Source organism: Cynara cardunculus (genome assembly GCF_001531365.2).
Source record: "Cynara cardunculus var. scolymus isolate 2C chromosome LG 10, CcrdV1, whole genome shotgun sequence".
Taxonomy (NCBI): Eukaryota; Viridiplantae; Streptophyta; class Magnoliopsida; order Asterales; family Asteraceae; genus Cynara; species Cynara cardunculus.
Genome location: NC_037537.1, coordinates 427,942 through 450,065, shown reverse-complemented (window position 1 = coordinate 450,065; position 22,124 = coordinate 427,942). Strand labels below are relative to the sequence as shown.

The 22,124-nt window shown below is 37.0% G+C and overlaps 1 protein-coding gene and 1 long non-coding RNA gene across 3 annotated transcripts; one reads left to right on the top strand and one right to left on the bottom strand.

Annotated features, from left to right (window-relative positions):
* Nucleotides 1–1,457: 1,457 nt before the first annotated feature.
* Nucleotides 1,458–16,876, bottom strand: LOC112518967 (pyrophosphate--fructose 6-phosphate 1-phosphotransferase subunit beta-like). 2 transcript variants are annotated; one of them, XM_025126790.1, is made up of 16 exons: nucleotides 16,647–16,876; nucleotides 15,658–15,813; nucleotides 15,437–15,558; nucleotides 7,540–7,593; nucleotides 7,295–7,401; nucleotides 7,013–7,118; nucleotides 6,566–6,629; nucleotides 5,830–5,918; nucleotides 5,553–5,684; nucleotides 5,249–5,419; nucleotides 4,574–4,689; nucleotides 4,319–4,430; nucleotides 4,100–4,184; nucleotides 3,369–3,413; nucleotides 2,819–2,887; nucleotides 1,458–1,797 (listed from the first exon to the last, which is right to left on the bottom strand). In XM_025126790.1, the coding sequence occupies exons 1-16, from the start codon at nucleotides 16,834–16,836 to the stop codon at nucleotides 1,721–1,723; spliced, it is 1,695 nt and encodes a 564-aa protein (XP_024982558.1). In that variant the 5' UTR covers nucleotides 16,837–16,876; the 3' UTR covers nucleotides 1,458–1,720. The 2 variants fall into 2 exon arrangements, with proteins under 2 accessions (XP_024982558.1, XP_024982560.1); XM_025126792.1 differs by lacking the exon at nucleotides 7,540–7,593.
* A 3,030-nt stretch (nucleotides 16,877–19,906) lies between these two features.
* On the top strand, nucleotides 19,907–20,352 carry LOC112520483. Its single transcript, XR_003070004.1, has 2 exons — nucleotides 19,907–20,070; nucleotides 20,156–20,352. It is a non-coding gene; the product is annotated as an uncharacterized LOC112520483 (long non-coding RNA).
* The last annotated feature ends 1,772 nt before the right edge of the window (nucleotides 20,353–22,124 follow it).

Here is a 22,124-nt window from a genome sequence, read left to right as displayed (position 1 = left end):
AACGATTTCATAGTTGTGTACCAAAGCCAGTGGGCTTCAGCTACGTGGCATTATGTTTCCTCCTTCATTCGTATAAATACCAATCTTGGGCGATGAAGCTTCATGCTAGAACATTAAGCTAAAAAAGAGCAAAGCGGTATACGCAATCTTTGCACTAACTGAGGAATCCCTGAATCATCAGGTTCTCACAACTATTAACACTGCTTTAGATTAACAGTTTTAGATTGAGTGGGTTTACTAAGTTGAGAGATTTTTAGGTTTAATATTTTTTTTTTGAAGTATATAATATTTATATATGACAAATGCAACAAATAAACTCACACACCCTCTTCACCTTTGGTGAGGTTTGAACCTCTGACCTCCTAGGAGGCCAAAACTACGATACCGCCAGGCCAAATGCCCTTTGGTTATGTTTAATATTTATCAAGGGTAGAAACTTTATTACATAATTTATCACTTGTTAATCCGTTATTTATTTTCACTAGTTAATCCGTAATTTATCACTTGTTAATCCGTTATTTATTTTCACTAGTTCATTGTTTTGTAAAGAGAGTTCATTTAACCTACAATTACTACCCTTCTCGTTAATTTATCCGTCATCAGATTAAAATGAAACGTACATCCCTTTTTCGCAAGGGAGTACAGTGTTTTCTTTTGCGAACTTTCAGTTGGTTTCACCGAACAGTTACAGAAGTGTTATGAAACGATTACGAAGGAATACAAATTATGAAGCTGTTACAAATGGAATAGTATATAAAGTATTCGGGACATTGATGATTAGCATTCAGTACTATCTAAAGCATTTCTTAATACACCTTACTCTTTAAACCCTACTTTCTATTCAGATATGATCAATATTCGTTTAGTTTGATTAAAATAAACCCCACATTTATGAGTTTCGGCCGATAAATCCCTTCGAGATGGCTCAATTGATAAAATCTTGGGTTTGCTCATCATTTGTCACCGGTTCAAAACCATTCAAGGCTCTAGCCTACTCAAAGGCCACTGAAGGTTTACCCAACTAGGGGTGTAAATTAGTCGCACTTTTAATGAGTTACTCGAGCTCGAGCTCAATAATTCTCGAGCTCAAGTCGGTATCATACACAATGTTCGACTCGACTTGTTTGAAAGCTCGATTAATTTTTCGAGTCGAGTCGAGCCAAACCATTCGAGCATATACTTTTTTTGAGCCAAACATTGTCATATGTACATAAATAATTCTATAAAAACAAAAACTATCAACCACAAGCCAATAAACGAGTTAACCGATCGCGAATATGATCCCGTAAAACGAGCATCGAGCTCGGTCTCAATAACTCAAAGAATATTCGAGCTCAAGCTCAAGCCATACATTGAAAAAGTTATTTGAGCTCGAGCCTACTACTCGACTCGGCTTGTTTACGCCCCTACTACCCAACTGTTAACTTCAAATCTCAGCACAAAGATTCTCAATATATTATATCCGAGTAGTATTTTTATTTATTTATTTACAAATAATATATACATTATGTAATTTCAAGGTCACACTAACGGTGATCTGATGATCCTATATCCATTCGGTCGATAAATTTTCCGGGTGGGCCAACGAATTGTGTCGAACCCGGAAAATGACAGAATGGCTGGATCCTTATAGTAAACATTTGTGGTTCGATCATAAAGCGTATTCTTAATTTGTTCAACATACCGAGCGAAAAACAGTGATGAAATAAGCAAATAACCGCTAAGCCTCAACTCCAAGCTCCAACAACAAGGTGTGGTTGGCTCTATCAGCTTCTGCCCCAACAAACTGAATGGGACCTGCCAAAATGTATTTCATAAATAAATGTTATTCCCCTCGTCCTAAAATAAATGTCCATGATGAAAAAGATACAATTTTTAATCAAGTAAATGACAATTTTACCCTTAGTAATAGGAGTAATGAATTTCTCATCTTATAATTAAGGGTAGAATTGGAATCTTTAAAAGGAAGGAGTAAGATAGTGCCATGAACACAGAACTTGACTAATATGCTGCTCATATTTCACACATTAAACCAAACCAAGTCAAACGACCCGAGTAAATCCCACCCAGAGGTGGGGTCAGGTTTGGGATGTACACGGATCTATCCTCTTTATATTTAGTTATCTGTTTTACGTGCTTTTAATCGTTTTAGAAAGTATGCCGATCCCTCCTTTTGTCCGTGAATGACAAACTATATAAATATAAATGCAAAAAAGATCATGGTACTTTGACATTTTTCGTCTAAGATAATTTGTTTGTTCAAAATTAGTGTTTTTCTTAACTAGTTTGTTTGCAACAAAAAACCAAGTATAAACCAAACTAGCACAGTATATCTCACACCAATGGGGTATGGAGGGTAAGATGTATGCAGACTTGATCTCTACTACAAATAGCATGAAGACAACCGGCCTTTGGAAAAGTGTGTGTGAGAAATTTATTTAAGAAAGGTTGTGAAAAACCAAGTATGATGGTTCAAGATATCAATAAGTCAAAAGTGACATGTTACAACTTTAACGGGACAAAAGGAGATACGATGAACGCTTTCACTTTCTCTTCGTAATTTTCTTATCATAATCATTAATTTGAGCTAACCAAGTCAACCGAAACATGGTTTTATCGAATTTCAGACGTAATGGCTCAATTCTTTACATGAAATCTACTAAAACGCAAGTTTGTTAGATGTTGGTGACCATGTCAATTACCTTGTTGATTTATTTATCATAACGTTAAGACGCTCTTAAGCATTTTATTTTCAGCAAAAAGACTTGGTTTATTTTGAGACGCATGGAATATCAAGTTTGTGGAGTCAAGTGCATACCGGGACTGATATATCTGTTTTGAAGGGCCCACTCCTCCCTCTTTGATTCAAATTTCTTGAATGGTGCACCTGAAAACGTCAGAGTTAAAGGCTTACGCTATGTTTAGCAAACTAGATGTAATCTGAAAACCCAGTTGTTGGTTAATAAGTCAACCGTTAACCGATCAACTAGTCATGTTCTGTAAAAACTAGCTGATAAATTAGATGATAATGTAAAATAATCTAAAAAAATATGTTACAAATTTAATTAAGAAAAATATATGGGGGCATAATTGGAAAAAGTGGAAAAAAGAGCCCCTGAAGCTTATCGAAACGCTACTTGAAGTTTCTTTTCATAAAGCTAGCTTATCAACTAATTTATGGCTAACCAGACAGAGTTTTTCATCAAAAAATAAGCTAGCTTATAATTGCCAAAACGTGGCCTTTGAAATAGTTGAGTTGGGGCTTAGGCAATGCTTCAACTCAAAGAAGAAAGAAGGAAAAAAGGAAAGCAATTTTAAATCCAAATGCTTTAAGTATTGCCAAATGAAAAGATAAGAAAGTAACTCACCATCAAGTTCAACCATTGCCTTCTTTATCACAGGCTTGAATTTACCTACCAATTTAAGGCTACTTTTCAGAAACAGGAATATTCAGGAAATAGAAGATGATAAAATTCATAACATGCGAGGTTATTTTTATAAACCTAGGAACCACCCTCTTTGTGAGTATTCATGATGAATAACGTGATATGATATTCATGAAGAATGTCTTGACAGATATTCATTATTCGTAAAATAGGTGGTTCCGGGGTTCCTAAATGAACCTGCCCCTCCATAACAATATCATATACTTTTATGCGCACTTGGCCAGAAAATAAATGAAATAATTTCATTTCCGAGTTGTTCCAAAATAAATGCAATATTTCTCTTTTGGGTAAGGTTACAATTCAAATTTTAGTTTTTTTGCCCATTGGCAATCATTACAGTTAATAAAATTATCGGTAGTCCACAAGATTCTACATTTTGTCCCTTGTTTAAGGATATTTGACTAATAGTCAAACACACTCACAAAATTGTGTGTCAAGTCAACCATTGTATTGGAAAAGAGATGCAGTTTTTTCGGACTCGGAGTAATTAATGTTCATTTATGATATATTACTTGCTACATAAAATCAATTTCCTCTAAAACCCTCATCTGAAATAACCAAGACTGTAAAAATTTCACAACTCTACTGAGATATGACATCTTTAAACTATTGAATGAAGTACTATTCATCAACCCATAAGATGGATAGCTTACCATGTCTCCTCTCAACGTCCATTAAAGAAGTCAATGCAGTTCCAGCAACAGTCCATTCTTCGACTGGTGCAGCCAAATTTCCAACCTGTGGATACAACATAAACCCTTTTTTTATGCAAGTCCTTTGTGGTTATGGACACAATTAATGTCCGCAGTACAGATCAGCTTGAGCAATATTGATCAAGATCTTAAAAGAGTAATTCGTAAAAAGATACATACCGAAGATATTAATCCAGATTTTCCACTCTCAAGTAGAGCTCCAGCACCATAACCCAATGCATAACAGTAAGAAGAGTCAAAGTTTGAGGGCAAACCACACCTTCCTTCATAACTGAGAGGTACAAATCCCAAATTAGACCACCAAAACTCACGGCATACTATTGAGTTTTAAGAAAATGCTGGATAGTGAGAGTTCATTAAACAAATTCGTTAACACACATGAAACACACGATAAAGATAAGGGTGACAAAGTACCCGAAAAAATGAGATTGCCCTTTAAATTGGTAAGCATATTGACCAATTTGCTTCCTCTTCTCTAATTCACCTTCAACCATTTGAATCAGCATTTTTTCTGTTTCTATTTTGGCAACCTTTGGTATAAACAAGTTCAAAGACATCAAATATTTTCTATCAGAACACCCAAAAGAAATATACTCCCTCTGTTCCAAAATATATGTCCACAAAAAAGAACACAGTTTTAGAATTGTATAATTATTACACTTTTTGATTAGCTGAATGACAATTTTACTCTTAAAATATCTCCCCATCTCATTAAATCTTAATTTGTGTGTTATAATTTAAGGGTGGAAGTGGAAATTTAATAAATTACTTTGAAAGGGGACACTTATTTTGGCATAAACTTAACTTAGAGGGAGGTTCATGGGAGAACCCCAAAAAAATGAAAAATTGAGGAACACCCTGGTAAATTCATCTGGACGGTATGCACATGTGCATACAAGTAATTGAAGTTGTTTCAGGTTTTTATGCATGTGCTTATGTTATGAACATGTACATAGCGGACAAATTGCTCTCAAATTACTTGTATGTACATGTGCATACCGTCCAGATAAAGAGTTACCAGGATGTTCCTCAGTTTTTCATTTTTCTGGAACGGAGGGAGTATTAGCAAAGAACTATCATATAAAATACCTGAACATTGCCATGGGGATCCCTTTCAAGCATCAATTGATCTTGAATTGCATGAGGAAGTAACTCAAAAAGCTGCAAAGACTGAGGTAGAAGTTTCTGTTTCCACGATCCATGCTCGTCTACAGTTTCATTGGCCAGAATTTCATTCAGTTCAGCAATAAGTTGTTGCACCTGAAAATCACCAACAGATAAATATTTACAAAGAAGTCCACATCGAAATTGATAATATAGAGCTGGGCATATGATGCCTTACTAAGATAGTAGATAATAAAACAACGTAAAAGCATATGCTTTTAGACTTCACCTCGGGAATAAAATCAATAAGTCCTTCAGGTATCAGTATCACACCATAGTTATAACCAAGATTTGCACGTTTACAGATTACATCTGCTACATAGTCTGTAACATTTTTCAAAGTCAACTTCTTGGAGGCAACCTGCAATAAGATGAGATTGAAATGAATAAATCCACGAGGGAGGCTTTAAAAGGTTTCACACAATAATTCTAATTTAATATCATGCTATCATATTTTGTAGTTGAACTATTACGTATATGTTATGTGGCGGAAAAAACTTTAGTACCTCCTCCCCAATAAGAGTAATATTTGGATGAGTTTGCAAAGCGCACTCTAATGTAATGTGGGAAGCAGCACGTCCCATAAGTCGCACAACTGCAGAAGACATTAACATTTGATACAATCATATGCTTTAAATGTATTTAAAGGTTATTTTAAGATAAATGAGTGAACTTCTGTTGAATATGAGAACAATTACCAAGGTCGCATGCAACTTCCGTATTATCTTTCACTTTACATTAGCTATGATCCAAGCAAGCTTATAGGAAATCATTATATTGACTAGAAGGCAAAAACCCAAGTCAGGGACTATAGACATTTTGTCCATAGTCAAATGTTTCATTTATGAAAAGGAGTAACTTATACTCAAGCTAGGAGCGGATTAGATAGTCTTCCAAGATGATCATTTTCACAAGAGCATAAGGCATGTTTTTAGCCTCAAAGTTAAAGCAGTGAGGACAAAAAGCAGCGAGAGTGTATGATTACAGCTATAAGGCATGGCTGAAAGTTGAAGGTGCTCTTGGATTATAAACAACGTTGGCAGCCATATCGAACATTTTTAAAGAAAATAAACAAAAATAATTAGTGACTATGTATGTTGAAAGTCCATTGATGTAAATATGTTGTGATCCTATTGTTAGGCATGAGATGAAAGCCAGTGGAGAACTTGATGCTACAAAACAAAGGCCAAGGAATGCAGATATAAAATTCTTTCAAGTGAAAGTAAAGGCCAATGAACTCACAATGATAATATTTTCCTGTAGAACGAGCATCTATCATGACATTTCCAATTTGCTCAGCATAGATCTGTTTACAGAAGAAAGTTTTCAATCATGAAGACTAAAAGGCGTCATCAAAATAAGGTCAGGTCATCGTTCGATCAAACCAGTCATGTCATCTACAATGAAAATGGTAATACTCTTATCATTGCACATCCAAAGCTAGAGCAACACAGAAAAAAGAAGACATCCAAAACTAGAGCAACAACAGAGAAAAAGAAGACATCCAAAACTAGAGCAACAAAAGAGAAAATGGACATGCCATAAGGCAAAAGCTTATAAAAGGCACAAGTATCAAGATTAAAAAAAAAGCATAATGCCACAAGGCAAAAGCTTCACCATCTATACTGAAGCAACATCGTTCACACTAGCAGAGATGTGAAAATTGCAGCCTGCTCTACTAGAAATTACCTTGCATGCAGTATCAAATCCAAAACTTGTAGGAACTTCTTTGCATTTCAAGTCACCATCAATGGTCTTTGGGCATCCAATGACTCGGGTCTTCAAATGTTTACTCCTGTGGGATGCAGTAACTAAATGAGGCAACAAGAACAACCACTTACAAAGCTATAGATAAGCACTTTCATGGCACACTCTGTTACCATCATATCTCAATCATGTACTAGAGAAAGCCTAGCCGAACAAAGAAAAAAGGAGACACCACGTGATATACATAGATGGTAAATCCTTCACCTGAAGTATTCAGCAAGAAGGCAAGCATTTGTATTTGAATCATCTCCACCAATAACAACAAGCCCATCCAAATCAAGCTTCAGTGCTATGTCTTCTGCTTGCTTAAACTGAAATCAGGTACATACAACTCCAATCAGTATTAAGAAAATGATTTTTACTTCATGGTTAAACTTGAAGGATCTGAATAGATAATTAATAAAAGCATATAATCTGCAACAAGGTAGGCAAGGTTCAATGACTGACACCTGTTCTGGAGTCTCAATTTTGTCTCTCCCACTACAAATCATATCAAATCCTCCCTGATGCAGTGAACTAAAACAAATTAGCAAGTTGTAAGAAAAAATCACTAGTACAGGCATCATTATCAACCTGCAGTTGGATTTCTATGTTGTTATCATCAGGGTCTAAAAAAAGAGTTGGAGAAGTTAGAACCACATGGACTTAATGTCCCACTATAGCAACACAAAAGTTACTTTTACATGTATCATGACTGTAGTTTAGTCCCGAATACGCTCGGGATTTGAAATAGCAGGCCTAGGAATGTTCAATTTATAACTTCTCAAATAAAGATGTGAAACAGAGCAGAGAGTAAGTTTGGTTACAGATATCACGTATAGCCACATATACTCGATATCCAACCAATTCATCTATTGCATCACATGCATTAATAATTAGAAGTCCTTCAAGAACTAGAATTGCAGGAAGCTAAAAACGAAAAGCTATAATTTCCAAACAAAGCACCAAGTTCAACATTCCAAAACATTATTCTTTTTCTCCTCTGGCTGCACAAGTATCAAACTTCAAATAGATCGATTGCATACTTGCAATAGATTATTTAAGGTATTTCTAAATCAAAAAGCTTCAACTTTCTAACTACCTTTAGGCTGCGTTTGGTACATGGGACGGGACAAAACTCACTATCCATGTTTGGCGCAACATGGGACAGAACAAGAACTCACTGTCCCACGTTTGGCGTGACATGGGATAGAGACAAGAATTGGGACAAGATAGGACAACATGGGACAAAAGAGGCTTTTTCTTGTTCCACCAAAATAGGTGGAACAAGATAAGACAAGAATGAGACAGAAACTAAAATATTACTAATCTACCCTAGTTTGATATATAACCTTAATATGGTATTTGTTTTAATGGTCATCACCGCTAGTTTCGGCCGTCGCCACCACCGGCAGCCACCTCCACCTCCTCTTCCACTACAACAACATCCTCTACCGCCTCCACAACCACCGTCCACCATCGTCCATTGCCACCTCTACCATAGTCAACCACCGACCACCACCGTCCATTGCCACCACCACTACCGCAGTTCGCCACCTCCAACTCTACTACAATAACCTCCTTCACCACCTCCACAACCACCGTCGACCACCAACTACGACAGTCCATTGCCATCTTTACAACCACCAACACTACCACCGTTGGCCACCTACAACTCCTACTATATCGCAACAACCTCCTCCATGACCTCCACAACCACCGTCGACCACCACTGTCCATTGCTACCTCTACAACCACCATCCATTGCCACCACCACTACCACTGTTGGCCACCTCCAACTCCTCTACTGCAACAACCTCCTCCACGACCTCCACAACCATTGTCGACCATCGACCACCACCATCCATCGCCATCTCACCTCCACCATAACCATCACCACCACTATCTTCACTATATCAGCCACAACTACCTCCTCCACTGTTGTCAACCGCCACCACCACCACAATCCACCATCTTCACGTCCTCTATAACCACCGTCGTCCACCACTCACCACTGCCTCTACCTCCATAACCACCGTTGGCCACCGAGCACCACCGTCCATCGCCACTACTACCGTCGACCACCACCACCACTACTACCACCATCAATTATATCAAAATTTTCATTCAAATTTGGTACTATTTATATGAAAATTGTGTAAAAATATTTATAAATTAAATTCTTTAATTATTTACTTTTATTGTGTCAATTATAACTATTATATAATATTTAAAATCATCAAATAACTTTTGGGGGTAACTTGTCTAGTTTTGTTCCGTCCAGTCCGGTCCTAGTCGTACCAAACACCAGACATACGCTTGTTCTGTCTTGTCCTGTCCCGTCCCGTCCTACCCTCTTGTCCTGTCCAGTTCTGTCCACTCCTGTCCAATCATGTCTGTGTACCAAATGCTACCTTATAGAGTTACCGCATCAAAGTATGTGCACCTTACCCAAAAGGTCATGTTCCACAAATCATAAAGATGAATGTCATAGGTATAATAACATTAGATAACTAGGAAAATAAATCCTAAGATTGCATAAGATACAAAATATTTGGAAAAAATTGTGTACATCTCCGATCAATCATGATAGCGTTATAAAATGTTAATAGTTTCAATAGTTAATATATGTATGTTTGTGAAATTTGGTTGTATAAGGTACATTCTTATTAATATTTGATGTAAATGCATATGATGAGGTCTTCGGCACGAAAACAACGCAACAAAGAGGATTTACAAGTACTTGGTTAACTATTAGATGCATTCGATGGACGAAATGGACAAATTAAACCGAAAGGCTGTTGGAAAGCTTCACTATGATGCGGTATTTTGATCACATATCACTCATTTAAGCACCTATGAAAGAGTTTCAAGCTTCAACATGGTGATTGCACATTTTTTTAATTAACCTAACTACAAAAGGGACGTTAGGGTTCTTTTTTGGGGGCTTCACATTAGTTTTAACATAAATTAGGGTTAGAAAAGAGGTAGGAGAGGGGCAACCATCTTCTATAACACATACATCATCTCCCCCATAGGTTTTGGAGTTTTCCTTTTATTTCATCATCGAGATTGCTACTTCTTTTATTTTCTTTGCACTTAAAAACATGGGGATGTTGATTCAAGTATCAAGAACATTGATTTCATCAAGTATGGAAGGCGAGACCATCACAAAGTGAAACCTCAGGGGTGATTCGATTTTAGTTGATGTTAATTGGTTTGTTTGATTTAGAAGTGTATTAAGTATGGTAATAAGTAAATATATTGTTGGTGTTGAATTATTGAATCTATGAAACTTCCATATGTGTGTGAATGTTTATTTGTATGAACTGATTGATAATACAAAGTTAGTCCATTGGTATCCCCGACCATCCCTGATGCGGTAGATTAGGGATAGGATGGTTGGTTTGAATAGGCTAGATTGTCCTGAGTATTGGATCGATATCATGTTTGTGTTCATTTAAATAGTTAAATCATTGACCACGGCGCATATAGTTAACATAAAACATTGGCTTGACCACCAACTCCCTTAGAAGACCATACCCTCTTTACTTTTGTGTTGATACAAGTTAGGTTTATTTTACAAATTTAAACCTTGTTGCACGAATAGCAATGCATACAAATCCTTATCAGCAACAAGTGCCCATGCTCAACAAATTCCATTGTTCTTTTGAAGTTAGTTACTTGATAACCTCATACATACACATACACATGAAGCCATCTGGATCCCTGCATTGCTATATATGACCTTAATCTTGAACGAAAAGCAGACCAAATTTCAACAAAAGTATAAATTTGCACATGCTAGATTATATTTATGTTGGAATGTGTTAAACGTGGTCACGTGAATAAGTTCCTGTTTTACAGGAAGAGTTTGTTTATTTTTGAATTATTCTAGTCCCCTCATATAGACTAGGAGTTTGTTTCCCTTTTTTGTTCAGTTTGTTTCTTCCCTGTACGTGTATTTAAGTAACCATTCTGGTGGCATTAATAAGATGAAGCATTTAGCCCCATAACTGAGTGTTTTCTCTGTATTGTGTGTGTCTGTGATACCAAACATTTGGTCTCAGTGCTCGGTCAGAAGAGCTCTTTCATTATCAAAGAGTGAGAGTGAGAGATGGAGAACTCTGACAAGTTTGTGCAACGTGCCATTCAAAGTTTGATGGTCATTTCGATCATTGGGCTTTACTGATGGAGAATTTCCTAAGGAGGAAGGAAATGTGGCATTTGGTGGAAAATGAAGTTCCGGCACGGACCGTTGCTAGTCCAAGTGAAGCACAGAGAAAGGCGATCGAGGACGCCAAACTGAAAGACTTGAAAGTGAAGAATTTTCTGTTCCAAGCAATTGAAAGGGAGATCTTGGAAACAATCTTGGATAAGAGCTCTTCAAAGGGCATCTGGGATTCAATGCGACAGAAGTATGAGGGCTCTACAAAGGTGAAGAGAGCTCAGTTGCAGGCCTTAAGAAGAGAGTATGAACTTCTGTCCGTGAAAGACGGTGAAAAGGTCGATACTTACTTATCCCGGACCTTGACGATCGTGAACAAAATGAAGGCAAATGGCGACCCATTAACTTCAGGTGTTGTTGTTGCTAAGGTACTACGTTCATTGAGCCCGAAATTCAACTATGTTGTATGTTCTATCGAGGAATCCAACAACCTCGATACCATGACAATCGATGAACTCCATGGAAGTCTTCTTGTCCATGAACAACGTATGATTGGGCAGCAAGATGATGAACAAGCTTTGAAGATATCAACTGGGTCACCCTCTCGAGGACAAGGAAGAGGACGAGGTGGTCGAGGTGGAAGAGGTCGTGGCAGAATTTCATTCGACAGAAGCACGATCGAATGTTACAAATGCCACAAACTTGGACATTTCCAAAATGAATGTCCAGATTGGGAGAAGGATGCTAATTATGTGGAGCATGATGATACAGAGAAGATGGTGTTGATGGCTCAAGTGGATGAAGGTGGCTCGACAAGACAATGGAGTTGGTTTTTTGACTCGGGTTGTTCCAATCATATGACAGGTGAAAGGAAATGGTTTAGCACTTTTGATGAATCTTACCGTAATAATGTGCGACTTGGAAATGATGTTTGCATGGTTGTCATGGGAAAAGGGAAAGTTCGTCTCGGCTTTGAAGGTGTGACTCACACGTTGACTGATGTGTACTATGTCCCAGATCTCATGAACAATTTGATCAGTGTTGGCCAGGTTCAAGAAAGGGGAATAGAGATCTTGATTAAGAAAGGTTTTTGCAACATATACCATCCAAGAAAGGGGTTGATCACAACGGTTCAAATGTCCTCAAACAGAATGTTTATAATCAAGGCTAGACCAAGTGGCATTGATGAGTGTAACAAAACAGAAACTGATGGCACTACTCATCTTTGGCATCAAAGATTCGGGAACATCAATAACATTAGCTTAAAGGTGCTGCATGATAAGGATCTGGTGAGGGGGCTGCCAAGGATTAATGCCAAAGGTGGAACCTGTTCGGACTGTTTGGTAGGAAAACAAACCAGAGAATCATTTCCTAAAACAAGTTCATGGAGGGCAACTCAACAACTTTAGCTTGTCCACTCAGATATTTGTGGACCTATCACCCCTCAATTGACCAGCCTAAAGAGGTACATCATTAACTTTATTGATGATTTCTCACGAAAGAGTTGGAGTTATTTTTTGACAGAGAAATCACAAGCTTTAGACACTTTTAAGAGGTTTAAAGCTTTGGTTGAGAAAGAAGCAGGAGTTGAGATCAAATGTTTGAGGACAGACAGGGGAGGTGAAGACAATGGCATACAAAGACAACTCAATGCAGCTTACACACCACATCAAAATGGTGTGGCAGAGAGAAAAAACCGAACTATGATGACTATGGTGCGAAGTGTAATGAGTGCAAGAAAGGTTCCAAAGGTTTTCTGGCCTGAAGCTACCAACTGGTGCATACATGTACTCAATCGAAGTCCTACTGCAGCTCTTAAAAATTGCACACCAGAAGAAAAGTGAAGTGGTCGAAAACCATCTGTAAGTTATTTCAGAGTATTTGGATGTATTGCTCATGTTCATGTTCCTAAGGAAAGAAGGTTGAAGCTGGATGACAGAACCTTAAAGTGTGTCTTGTTTGGGGTCAGTGAAGAGTCCAAAGCATATAGACTCTATGATCCTTCCAACAACAAGATTATTGTGAGTAAAGATGTTGTATTTGAAGAAGATGCTTCCTGGAATTGGATACAAGAATCGGCGATTAACCCTACAGACCTGGAGTGGGAAGATAAAGATGAGCAGGGGAGTGATGAAGATGGGCCAAATACCTCAAATGTTGTTAATAGCCCATCGAATGAACTAAATGGGCCTAATAACGCTGATAGGCCGTCGAACAGAAATGAAGCCGGCCTTCAAACACTAATCCAATTAGAAGCGGTGTTGTTGAAAGGAGGGCAACAAAAGCACCGACTTGGATGCACGATTATGTCAGTGGAGAAGATGTTTTGAGCGATGAAGAACAAGGGGAAAACGTTGCTATGTTTTCTTCTTTATCGGAACCAACCAACTATCAAGAAGCTGCGCAAGATGAGTGTTGGATACAGGCGATGAAGCAGGAGATCGAGTCAATTGAAAGAAACAACACCTGGGAATTATGCGATCTGCCAGCAGGTGCAACATCGATTGGTGTGAAATGGGTCTTCAAAACAAAGCTAGACAAGGATGGGAAGATTGATAAGCACAAGGCTCGACTTGTGGTAAAGGGGTATGCTCAAAGGCAAGGGCTTGATTACTCTGAAGTTCTTGCTCCAGTGGCTAGATGGGATACAATCAAAAGCATTTTTGCACTTGCAGCACAACGAGGTATGGAAGTTCATCAATTAGATGTAAAGAGTGCTTTTTTGTATAGTGATTTGGAAGAGACTGTGTTTGTGGAACAACCCCAAGGTTATGAAGTACAAGGTAATGAAGGAAACGTCTATCGATTGATAAAGGCCCTATATGGTTTAAAGCAGGCTCCGAGGGCCTGGTACGGGAGAATTGAGGGCTACTTTCTTAAGGAAGGCTTTGAAAAGCGTCCATTTGAGCCGACCCTTTTCGTTAAATCAGCTAAGGAAAATGTTTTCTTAATTGTTTCTATCTATGTCAATGATTTAATTGTAACAGGAAGCACACTCAAATTAATTGAGGAATTTAAGGCGTCGATGAAATCTAAATTTGAGATGTCAGATTTGGGAGAAATACGATATTTTCTGGATGTGGAGGTTATACAAAGTGAAGATGGTATTCATCTCAATCAGCGGAAGTATGCTCGTGAAATACTCAAATGATTCAACATGGAAGATTGCAATGGTGTAAAGAATCCTATGGTTCCAGGCTGCAAATTGGTGAAGGATGATCAAAGTGGGTTTGTTGATGCAACAATCTACAAACAAATGGTGGGATGTATCATGTATCTGGCAGCAACGCGTCCAGATATAATGTTTGTTGTTGGTCAATTGTGTCGTTATATGGAGGCTCCAACTGAACAACACATGGCAGCGATGAAGAAACTGTTTCGATATATCCAGGGGACTAAAGAACTTGGAATTTTTTATAAGAAAGGAGGCGGCAATCTTTTAGTGGCGTATTCTGATAGTGATTATGCTGGTGATCATGACAATTGAAGTACTTCAGGTTATGTATGTTTTCTGAGTGGGGCTGCAATTGCTTGGTCTTCCAAACGACAACCAATTGTAACCCTCTCGACAATGAAGCAGAGTTTGTAGCTGCCACAGCATGTGCGTGTCAACTGTCAAGTTGTATGGCTAAGGAGAATGTTTGAATACATTGATTTGACTCAGGAAGAAGGTACTATTATTAATTGTGATAACATGTCAACTATAAAGCTTTCAAAAAATTCTGTTATGGACAATCGAAGCAAGCACATAGATGTGAGGTACTTTTTCCTTCGTGATTTGGTGAATGATGGAACAATAGAGTTGAGGTACTGTAACACTTCAGCTCAAGTAGCAGACATCATGACAAAACCGTTGAAGGTTGATCGGTATGAGAAGCTGCGAGCTATGCTGGGCATGTTGGAAGCAACTGAGATAAACTAAAGTTGAGAGTCTTTAGTTTAGGAGAAGGTATGTTGGAATGTGTTAAACATGGTCACGTGAATAAGTTCCTGTTTTACAGGAAGAGTTTGTTTATTTTTGAATTATTCCCGTCCCCTCCTATAGACTAGGAGTTTGTTTCCCTTTTTTGTTCAGTTCGTTTCTTCCCTATACGTGTATTTAAGTAACCATTCTGGTGGCATTAATAAGATGAAGCATTTAGCCCCATAACTGAGTGTTTTCTCTATACTGTGTGTGTCTGTGATACCAAACAATTTACCTGATTTCTGTACGGATAAATATACTCAGGGGTCAAGACCACATATTTTCCCTTCATGATCCCAGCAGGTCCACCCCTGAATCCATACACGGTACTTCCTTTGCAGCGTTCCTGCAAATAATCTACACAGGGCAGAGGGAGAAATGATAAAATTCTCAATTAAATAATATTATTCTTTTCAAACAAATGAAAAATAGGCAATGAAAGTTTAAAATCCTGACCAAAAATCCCGGATATAACATTGTGCCCTCCTGGAGCTTGCCCTCCAGACAACACAACTCCTATCTTCAAGGCTGTTCCTGATTCATTAGATTCACCAGGCACCAACATTGCCGATGGCTGCCCAAAAAGGGATGGGAAAAGTTTTGCAATTTCATCTATGACAATAAAACTAAAGTCAAAATCCTTCTATAACCATCGGTTATTGCAAACAACAAGAAGAAAGAGGCGACGACTTTTTGAGAGAAAAAGGACAAGTAAATCAAAATGATTATCCAGAAAACATAAAAGGGTGTGATCACCTCTCTCTCTCTCTCTCTCTATAAAAGCTCTCAGCAAAAGAGTTGAAATTTCAAATTCACCATCTCTAGCTGCCAGATATTTGGCCAGCAGCCCCCCCACCCCACCCCACCCGGCTCTTTGTTGTTTACACTCAAACTCTCATGTGGGAGAGCAATTCTTCACCTTCATCTTCAATATGGTATTTTAAAGTAGCCATTTTCCAGAAAACCTGAAACATCTTGTCATCTTTTAAACAGGGGTGATGCCACCCTCTTGCCATAATGTCATTTGACCACCTTATGGCGTGTTTATAATCTCCAAAGATTGTAAAGCAAATGTGGCATAGTCTATGTTCGATGTAACAGTTCCCAGTTAAACCATGCCCTCATAAAAGTATTCACAATTCGATCTTCTGTGGCCAAATAAAAAGTTACTTCCAAAAATAACGCGATGCTTTTTATCCACAACACATAAGTTCCTTTTGTGAAAGGTTGATCAAAACCTACTGCTAAAACTAATAAATTGAAGATCTAATTAACTTCTAAACAATGATTTTAGTTTCATTAAACAATCCAGTGCAGTAATATCTGAATTCCGGAATATATTATCAATCAATCAATAATAAAGAGTCCGATCATATTTGATTTTGGCATAAATAGCTTTTCTTGTACAAGTGTCATGAATCCTACGTTTCTAAATTAAGAAATACCTGGATTTCCGGCAGCGGAGCTAGCTGGACCATCCACGATTTTGAAAGGGTTTCTAAAAACGGAAGGGAGAGCAAGAGGATGGTCGAGACGGCTGTTCTGCACTTCGCTGTAAACTGAAGCCATACGGCTAGTCATCGACTTTCCGGTGGTGATACCACCGCCGTTAGCTAGTAGAGAAGGCGGAGCCATTGATCATCGATCGACAGTGGAGAGAATCACAGTGTCCTTCTGGTCTCTGCTTTTTCTTTCTTTTTTCAGTTTTAGATTATTACAAATATCGTCCACATGATTATATGAATATTAAGATTCATCCCTCGAATTTTTTTTTATTAATCAAATTATAATTTCTATGATTTTTATTTTCTTTATTCGTTGAATTTTGAATTTGTTTCGTTAAATAAAGAACAAATTGCAAGAAAAAATAACGTACTTTAACTTGATTCTTGTTTTGGGTAACGTACTTTTAAAACTTTCATTTTGGTATATAAGATATAAAGTTTTAATGTTGATATGGCGAGTGATGTGATATCCAACTCAGTATTATTTGCTGACGTGCTTAGTGACATGGATTTTTTTAATCTAAAATTAGTCTTTTTTAATATAAAATTAGTTTTCAACCGGTTACCCGGATACTTAAATGTTTAAAACTTTATATCTTAGGTATCAAAATAGAAGTTTTAAAAGTATGTTACCCAAAATATGAATCAAGTTAAAGTACTTTACTTTTTATGCAATTTGCCCTTAAATAAAAGGTATTTTCATGTGTTTTATAATTTTCTTGCTTTTTTTATTTATCTATTAGAGCATTTTCAATGCAAGATTCTTATAAGCAAAAAGTGAAGTTGTTTGTAGGAACTACCACTGTGGAGAGTTCTCATAAGAACCTCTCCCTCGTTGGGTTATTGTACAAGAAACTCTGATTTGAGCAAGTATTTGATTTGAGCAAAGATGGCAAATGTGTGATAGCGCTGATGGTTTCAGAAACATGAATTAGGTTTCATTTTATGGTTTCGGATTTTGAGGATGGAGAGACAGAGGGTTCCGTTTTATAGGTTTAACCATAAGGGTGATGCCTGATTGGTTTGAGCTTGGCTCCAAAGGTCAAAAGTACCATGAGGTCTCAGGTTCAAATCCAGAGAGGAATAAAAATCCTCTTGTGGCCATGGAGGTTCAAATGCGGTGACTCCGGGCTATCTGCAAAACAGGTGATCGCTCTGAGGTTAATCGGCTTGCATAACGGGTTGGATATCCAGATTAATAAAAAAAAAAACTTTTCATTTTGTGGGTTTCAACTTTTGGTTCTAGAAGCAAGTATTTTATAGTACTAGCGATATTGTGATGAGTTGAATGCTAGTTAGAGGCACGAGAAAGATTTAGCTATTCGGGGACGTTTTTCATATTTTTGGAGATAGCAATTGTTGTTGGTTTTTAGTAACACGATTAAAAAGTCATTCTTACACTTTATCATCTTATAAAAGTGCAACTGCTTAAAAATATGATTTTATGAACATCATTCTATAAAAATCTCTCAACTTTTTATAAAAACAAGTCCGATAAAACTGATCGGTAATACTGATCCGAGTTGGAATATAAAGCATGAACCAGTGTATTCCTACGTGTCGCTTGAATATTCTTGTTCCGTTGTGTCTTCTCGTATTTGATCATTAATTTGAGGTTGACACACAATCCAATGCAATTTAAAACCTGACACAGATGTTAAGGTAATGCAGCATGATTCCCGAGGCGACAACTTATATTTCTGTAACTTTTATATATTCACATCAAGTGAAATGTTACATAAACAATATAATGCGGGTTGTTTGTAATCATCAAATCAGATATAGAGATGTAGCATACTTGCACTAACAATCTCCCCCTTTTTGATGGTGACAAACACAACATTAGAGAGGTGATCATTTCCTTCCCTCTTTTGTTGAAGCAAAAAGGATTGTGAAAGACACTAGGATCCCCCTCAAAATACGCATATAATCAGAAGGTACAAAACCTTAAGGGTTGTACTCAGGCATGTTTAACACGTAACTGGAACTTTGATCAAATGTACCTCCATACCAGTAAACGTATGTTTCATCCAAAGCAGTTGAGCACACGCTCTAGCAGCGACTACTTATTCCGTTTTGTTAGTAGACAACACTACTGATTGTTGTTTCTTGGAAAAACAAGACATAAGGGATGGACCTATAAAGGCACATGCTGCACTACTACACTTCCGTTCAACAAATTAAGCCGACCACCAAGATCAGGTTCGATGAAGCATGTTACTTCCAACTCGGGCTTTTTTGTATACCATAATCTGAGATTTATTGTACCTCTATGATATCTAAAAAGTATGCTTTTATGGTTTTATTATGAGATAGTTTAGGCGAAGACTGAAAACGAGCACATAAACACAACACTATACATGATATATGGCCTACGAGCTGTTAAATAAAGTAAACTACCAATTATTCCACGATAAAAAAAAATTCGTTAAAATCGTTTCCTTCTTCATCACCTATTAATTTCAAATTAGGGGATGTTTGGGATTGCTTATAAAAACAACTTACTGACTTATTCTGGTGTGACACCAGTAATAAGCATTTTTTTGGTGTTTGGATAAACAGCTTACACCAATGTCAAACCGGTAAGTTTTTGAAGAAGTTAAATCATTCTAACTTATAATAAGTTGATAAAGACTTTTGTAGTAAAGCATAAGTTGTTTCAAATAAGCAAACCCAAACACCCAGTGTTCCTTAGAGTTTCAACAGATTTGACATTTTTGAAATCAAATGTCTTTAACATGTCTTTTGTAATATTTTGATTGACTTGTAAAAATCTCATTTCCAACTTGTTTTATTCAAAGCATCTCAATCATACTCTCTAAATATATTATTTTAATAACTTTTTGTCTTTAAACATTTAAGTATTTGGATAACCGGTTGAAACATTAACCGACTACTATGTTGATATAGGGAATGATGAGATAAAATTAGGTTGAATAGCCAATAATACTGAGTTAGATACATACCACATCAACATATAACCGGTTAATGTTTCAACAGGTTGTTCGAGTACTTAAATATTTAAAATTATACATGTTAGATATCAAAATAAAAGTTTTAAAAATAAATTACCCAAAATAGAAATCAAGATAAATTATCTGCTTTTTTTTTCCACCCAATTTGCTCAAATAAAAACTAAACAAGGTTAATTAAATTTTGATGCACCTTAACATAAAATCAAGAAAATCAAGAATAGTTGTATGTTTTTTCAAGAGAATATTTTGATTTCCAAATCTGTACAGAAGCATAATCTCACACAGTCGTTAAAATGGCAATTCAGCAGAAGAGCTCCAATCAGCCATGGATTCTCGAGGCGTCGACCTTCGTGGCGCTTTTATTGATAGCAGTTCACGTCCTCGCATTGGTAGTCGCACATTTTGTATTCTGATTCATCCCATTTTAATTAGATCTCTAATTCCTTCCAATTTTCCATTATTATTTTGTTCAAGGTCTTTGGGATTTATAAATTAGCTACAGCGAAACAGCCTCAAGGGAAAACCGAGCAATTGAAGAAAAGTAATTAGTGATTCCAAGTATGCAGTGAGTATTATTAATTGATCGCAGGTGTTGAAGAAATTTATTTCCTTCTTTTTGGCATAATTTGAATGTTTCTAATTTTTGATTGACACCAAAAATTGCATTTTGTGTTCTTTTTGAATTCTATGTTTTTGACCTTTTTGGTGTCAATGAATCGGGTGTTCGATGCAAGGCCTTGTTATTCATTACTTTCTTGATTGTATCTTCTTTTAAAGCAAAAAAAAATTGGCCTCTGGGTTTGGAAATGAAGTTATTATTGTGGTCCCCTTTGCTTGATTCCATAAAGAAAATGATATAATGGATGGTGTTCGATGAAATGCCTGAAAGAAATATTCATTGAAGATAATATCCCACATTTGTTTTGTTATTTTATTGGTTGTTGGTTTTCGAGACGATGATATGAAGTAAACATAGCTAGTGGATAAAAATCAACAAATGGGTATTGAATTAACCTAAAAGGAGAATGAGATTGTTGTGTTCTTACATGCCAAAAAAGTATTCCCACTGTTCCATGAGTCACTTTTGGTGGTTTAGTCCATTTAGTTAAAGTTTTTTCAAAGAATTTGGCTTAATTGTTGTTATGGATCTGATGTATGAATAGAATAGCTCTTAAAAGGCATCCCTTGTCCTGTTCAATACAGTCCTGTCATGTTCTCTTGCCGTATCCTATCTGCGGACCAAATGCTGCCTAAGCACCAATTACAAACTCTAAAAGCTTCCTCTATCTATCGTGTGTATCAGGAGGGTGTGTTTGGTATGTGGGACAAGACGGGATAGGGCAGAACAAAAAGTTGCTGTTCCATGTTTAGTGCAATATTTAGACTGGGACAGGACCAGATTGAGGGGGACAAAAATACATTCCCACCAAAGAGGTGGAAAAAACCAGGTTGATGTGACAAGGTTAGTAAATTACTAAACTACCCATGTCAAATTAAAACCCGTAAGACCTTGCACAATTTTTCCACATACCTGCGTACCTTCTCTAGCCCGTCCTGTTCGGTCCAGTCTTGTTTGTGTACCAAACGCACCCTAAGAGGTTAGATAAGAAACAAGAAATCTTTAAAGAGGAGATTCTATCTAGTTGTACAATCCTCTTGTGATTCTTAGCATGATTAGGGACTCAGGATCAAGCAAGCAAGAGTGAGGGGAACTTGGGAACACCTAAAAAACAGCACATACTAATCTCACCTTTATCCAATAACCCCGACAAAAATCGATTTCTTGAAGTTAATTAATCCTTAATGGAGATAATATTATATATCTTGCTTTGATTAAAGTGGCTTAGTATTAATCATTCTGTACCCATGATTCACTAGTAGAGAATAACTAAAGTAAAGAACCCTGCAAAGTAATAAAGTTTCTTCAAGGAGTGATGCTGCTGCTGCCATATCAGCAGCTCACCAAACATCAATAGGGTACTAAAAAAGTGACTAAAAGGGCTTGTTTGGCAGAGCATGAGATGCAGAATAAGTTGTTATAGTGTTCAGTTTTGGAGTAAAAAGGATTGTTTCAATGATGAGGCCATGTGCTGTGTTAGCTCAGGTATTTTTTTAAATGACAAGAGGTACTCATGTGCCATATGCACCTACTTAAAATAAGTATATCCTAGTTTTAAGCTAGTGTTGTTTAATTGTTTGCCTAACATAATAAGGAAATCCTTTGAAGCCAACTTAATGATTCTAATTTACTGTAAAGATGACAATAGATGGATATGTAATTGTAAGTCAAAAACTTTTTTAAAAGTTGGTAATGTTGAAAATTTCATGGTCATTGTTGTTGTGAACGGCTTTAGCCTAGCGGATAAGCAGGTGTGCAACCTTGCAGAATGAGAGGCATGAGGTTTGACTTTGACACCACCCACCTGCCCCTAGGACAGATGAT

Coding starts and splice junctions, on each gene's coding strand:
- LOC112518967 (XM_025126790.1), bottom strand. CDS start 16,836: ATGGCTCCGCCTTCTCTACTAGCTAACGGCGGTGGTATCACCACCGGA. Junction 5,685..5,829: donor TTACTCTTATTGGGGAGGAG/GTACTAAAGTTT, acceptor ATCTTATTGCAG/GTTGCCTCCAAGAAGTTGAC. Junction 1,798..2,818: donor AAACAGATATATCAGTCCCG/GTATGCACTTGA, acceptor ACATTTTGGCAG/GTCCCATTCAGTTTGTTGGG.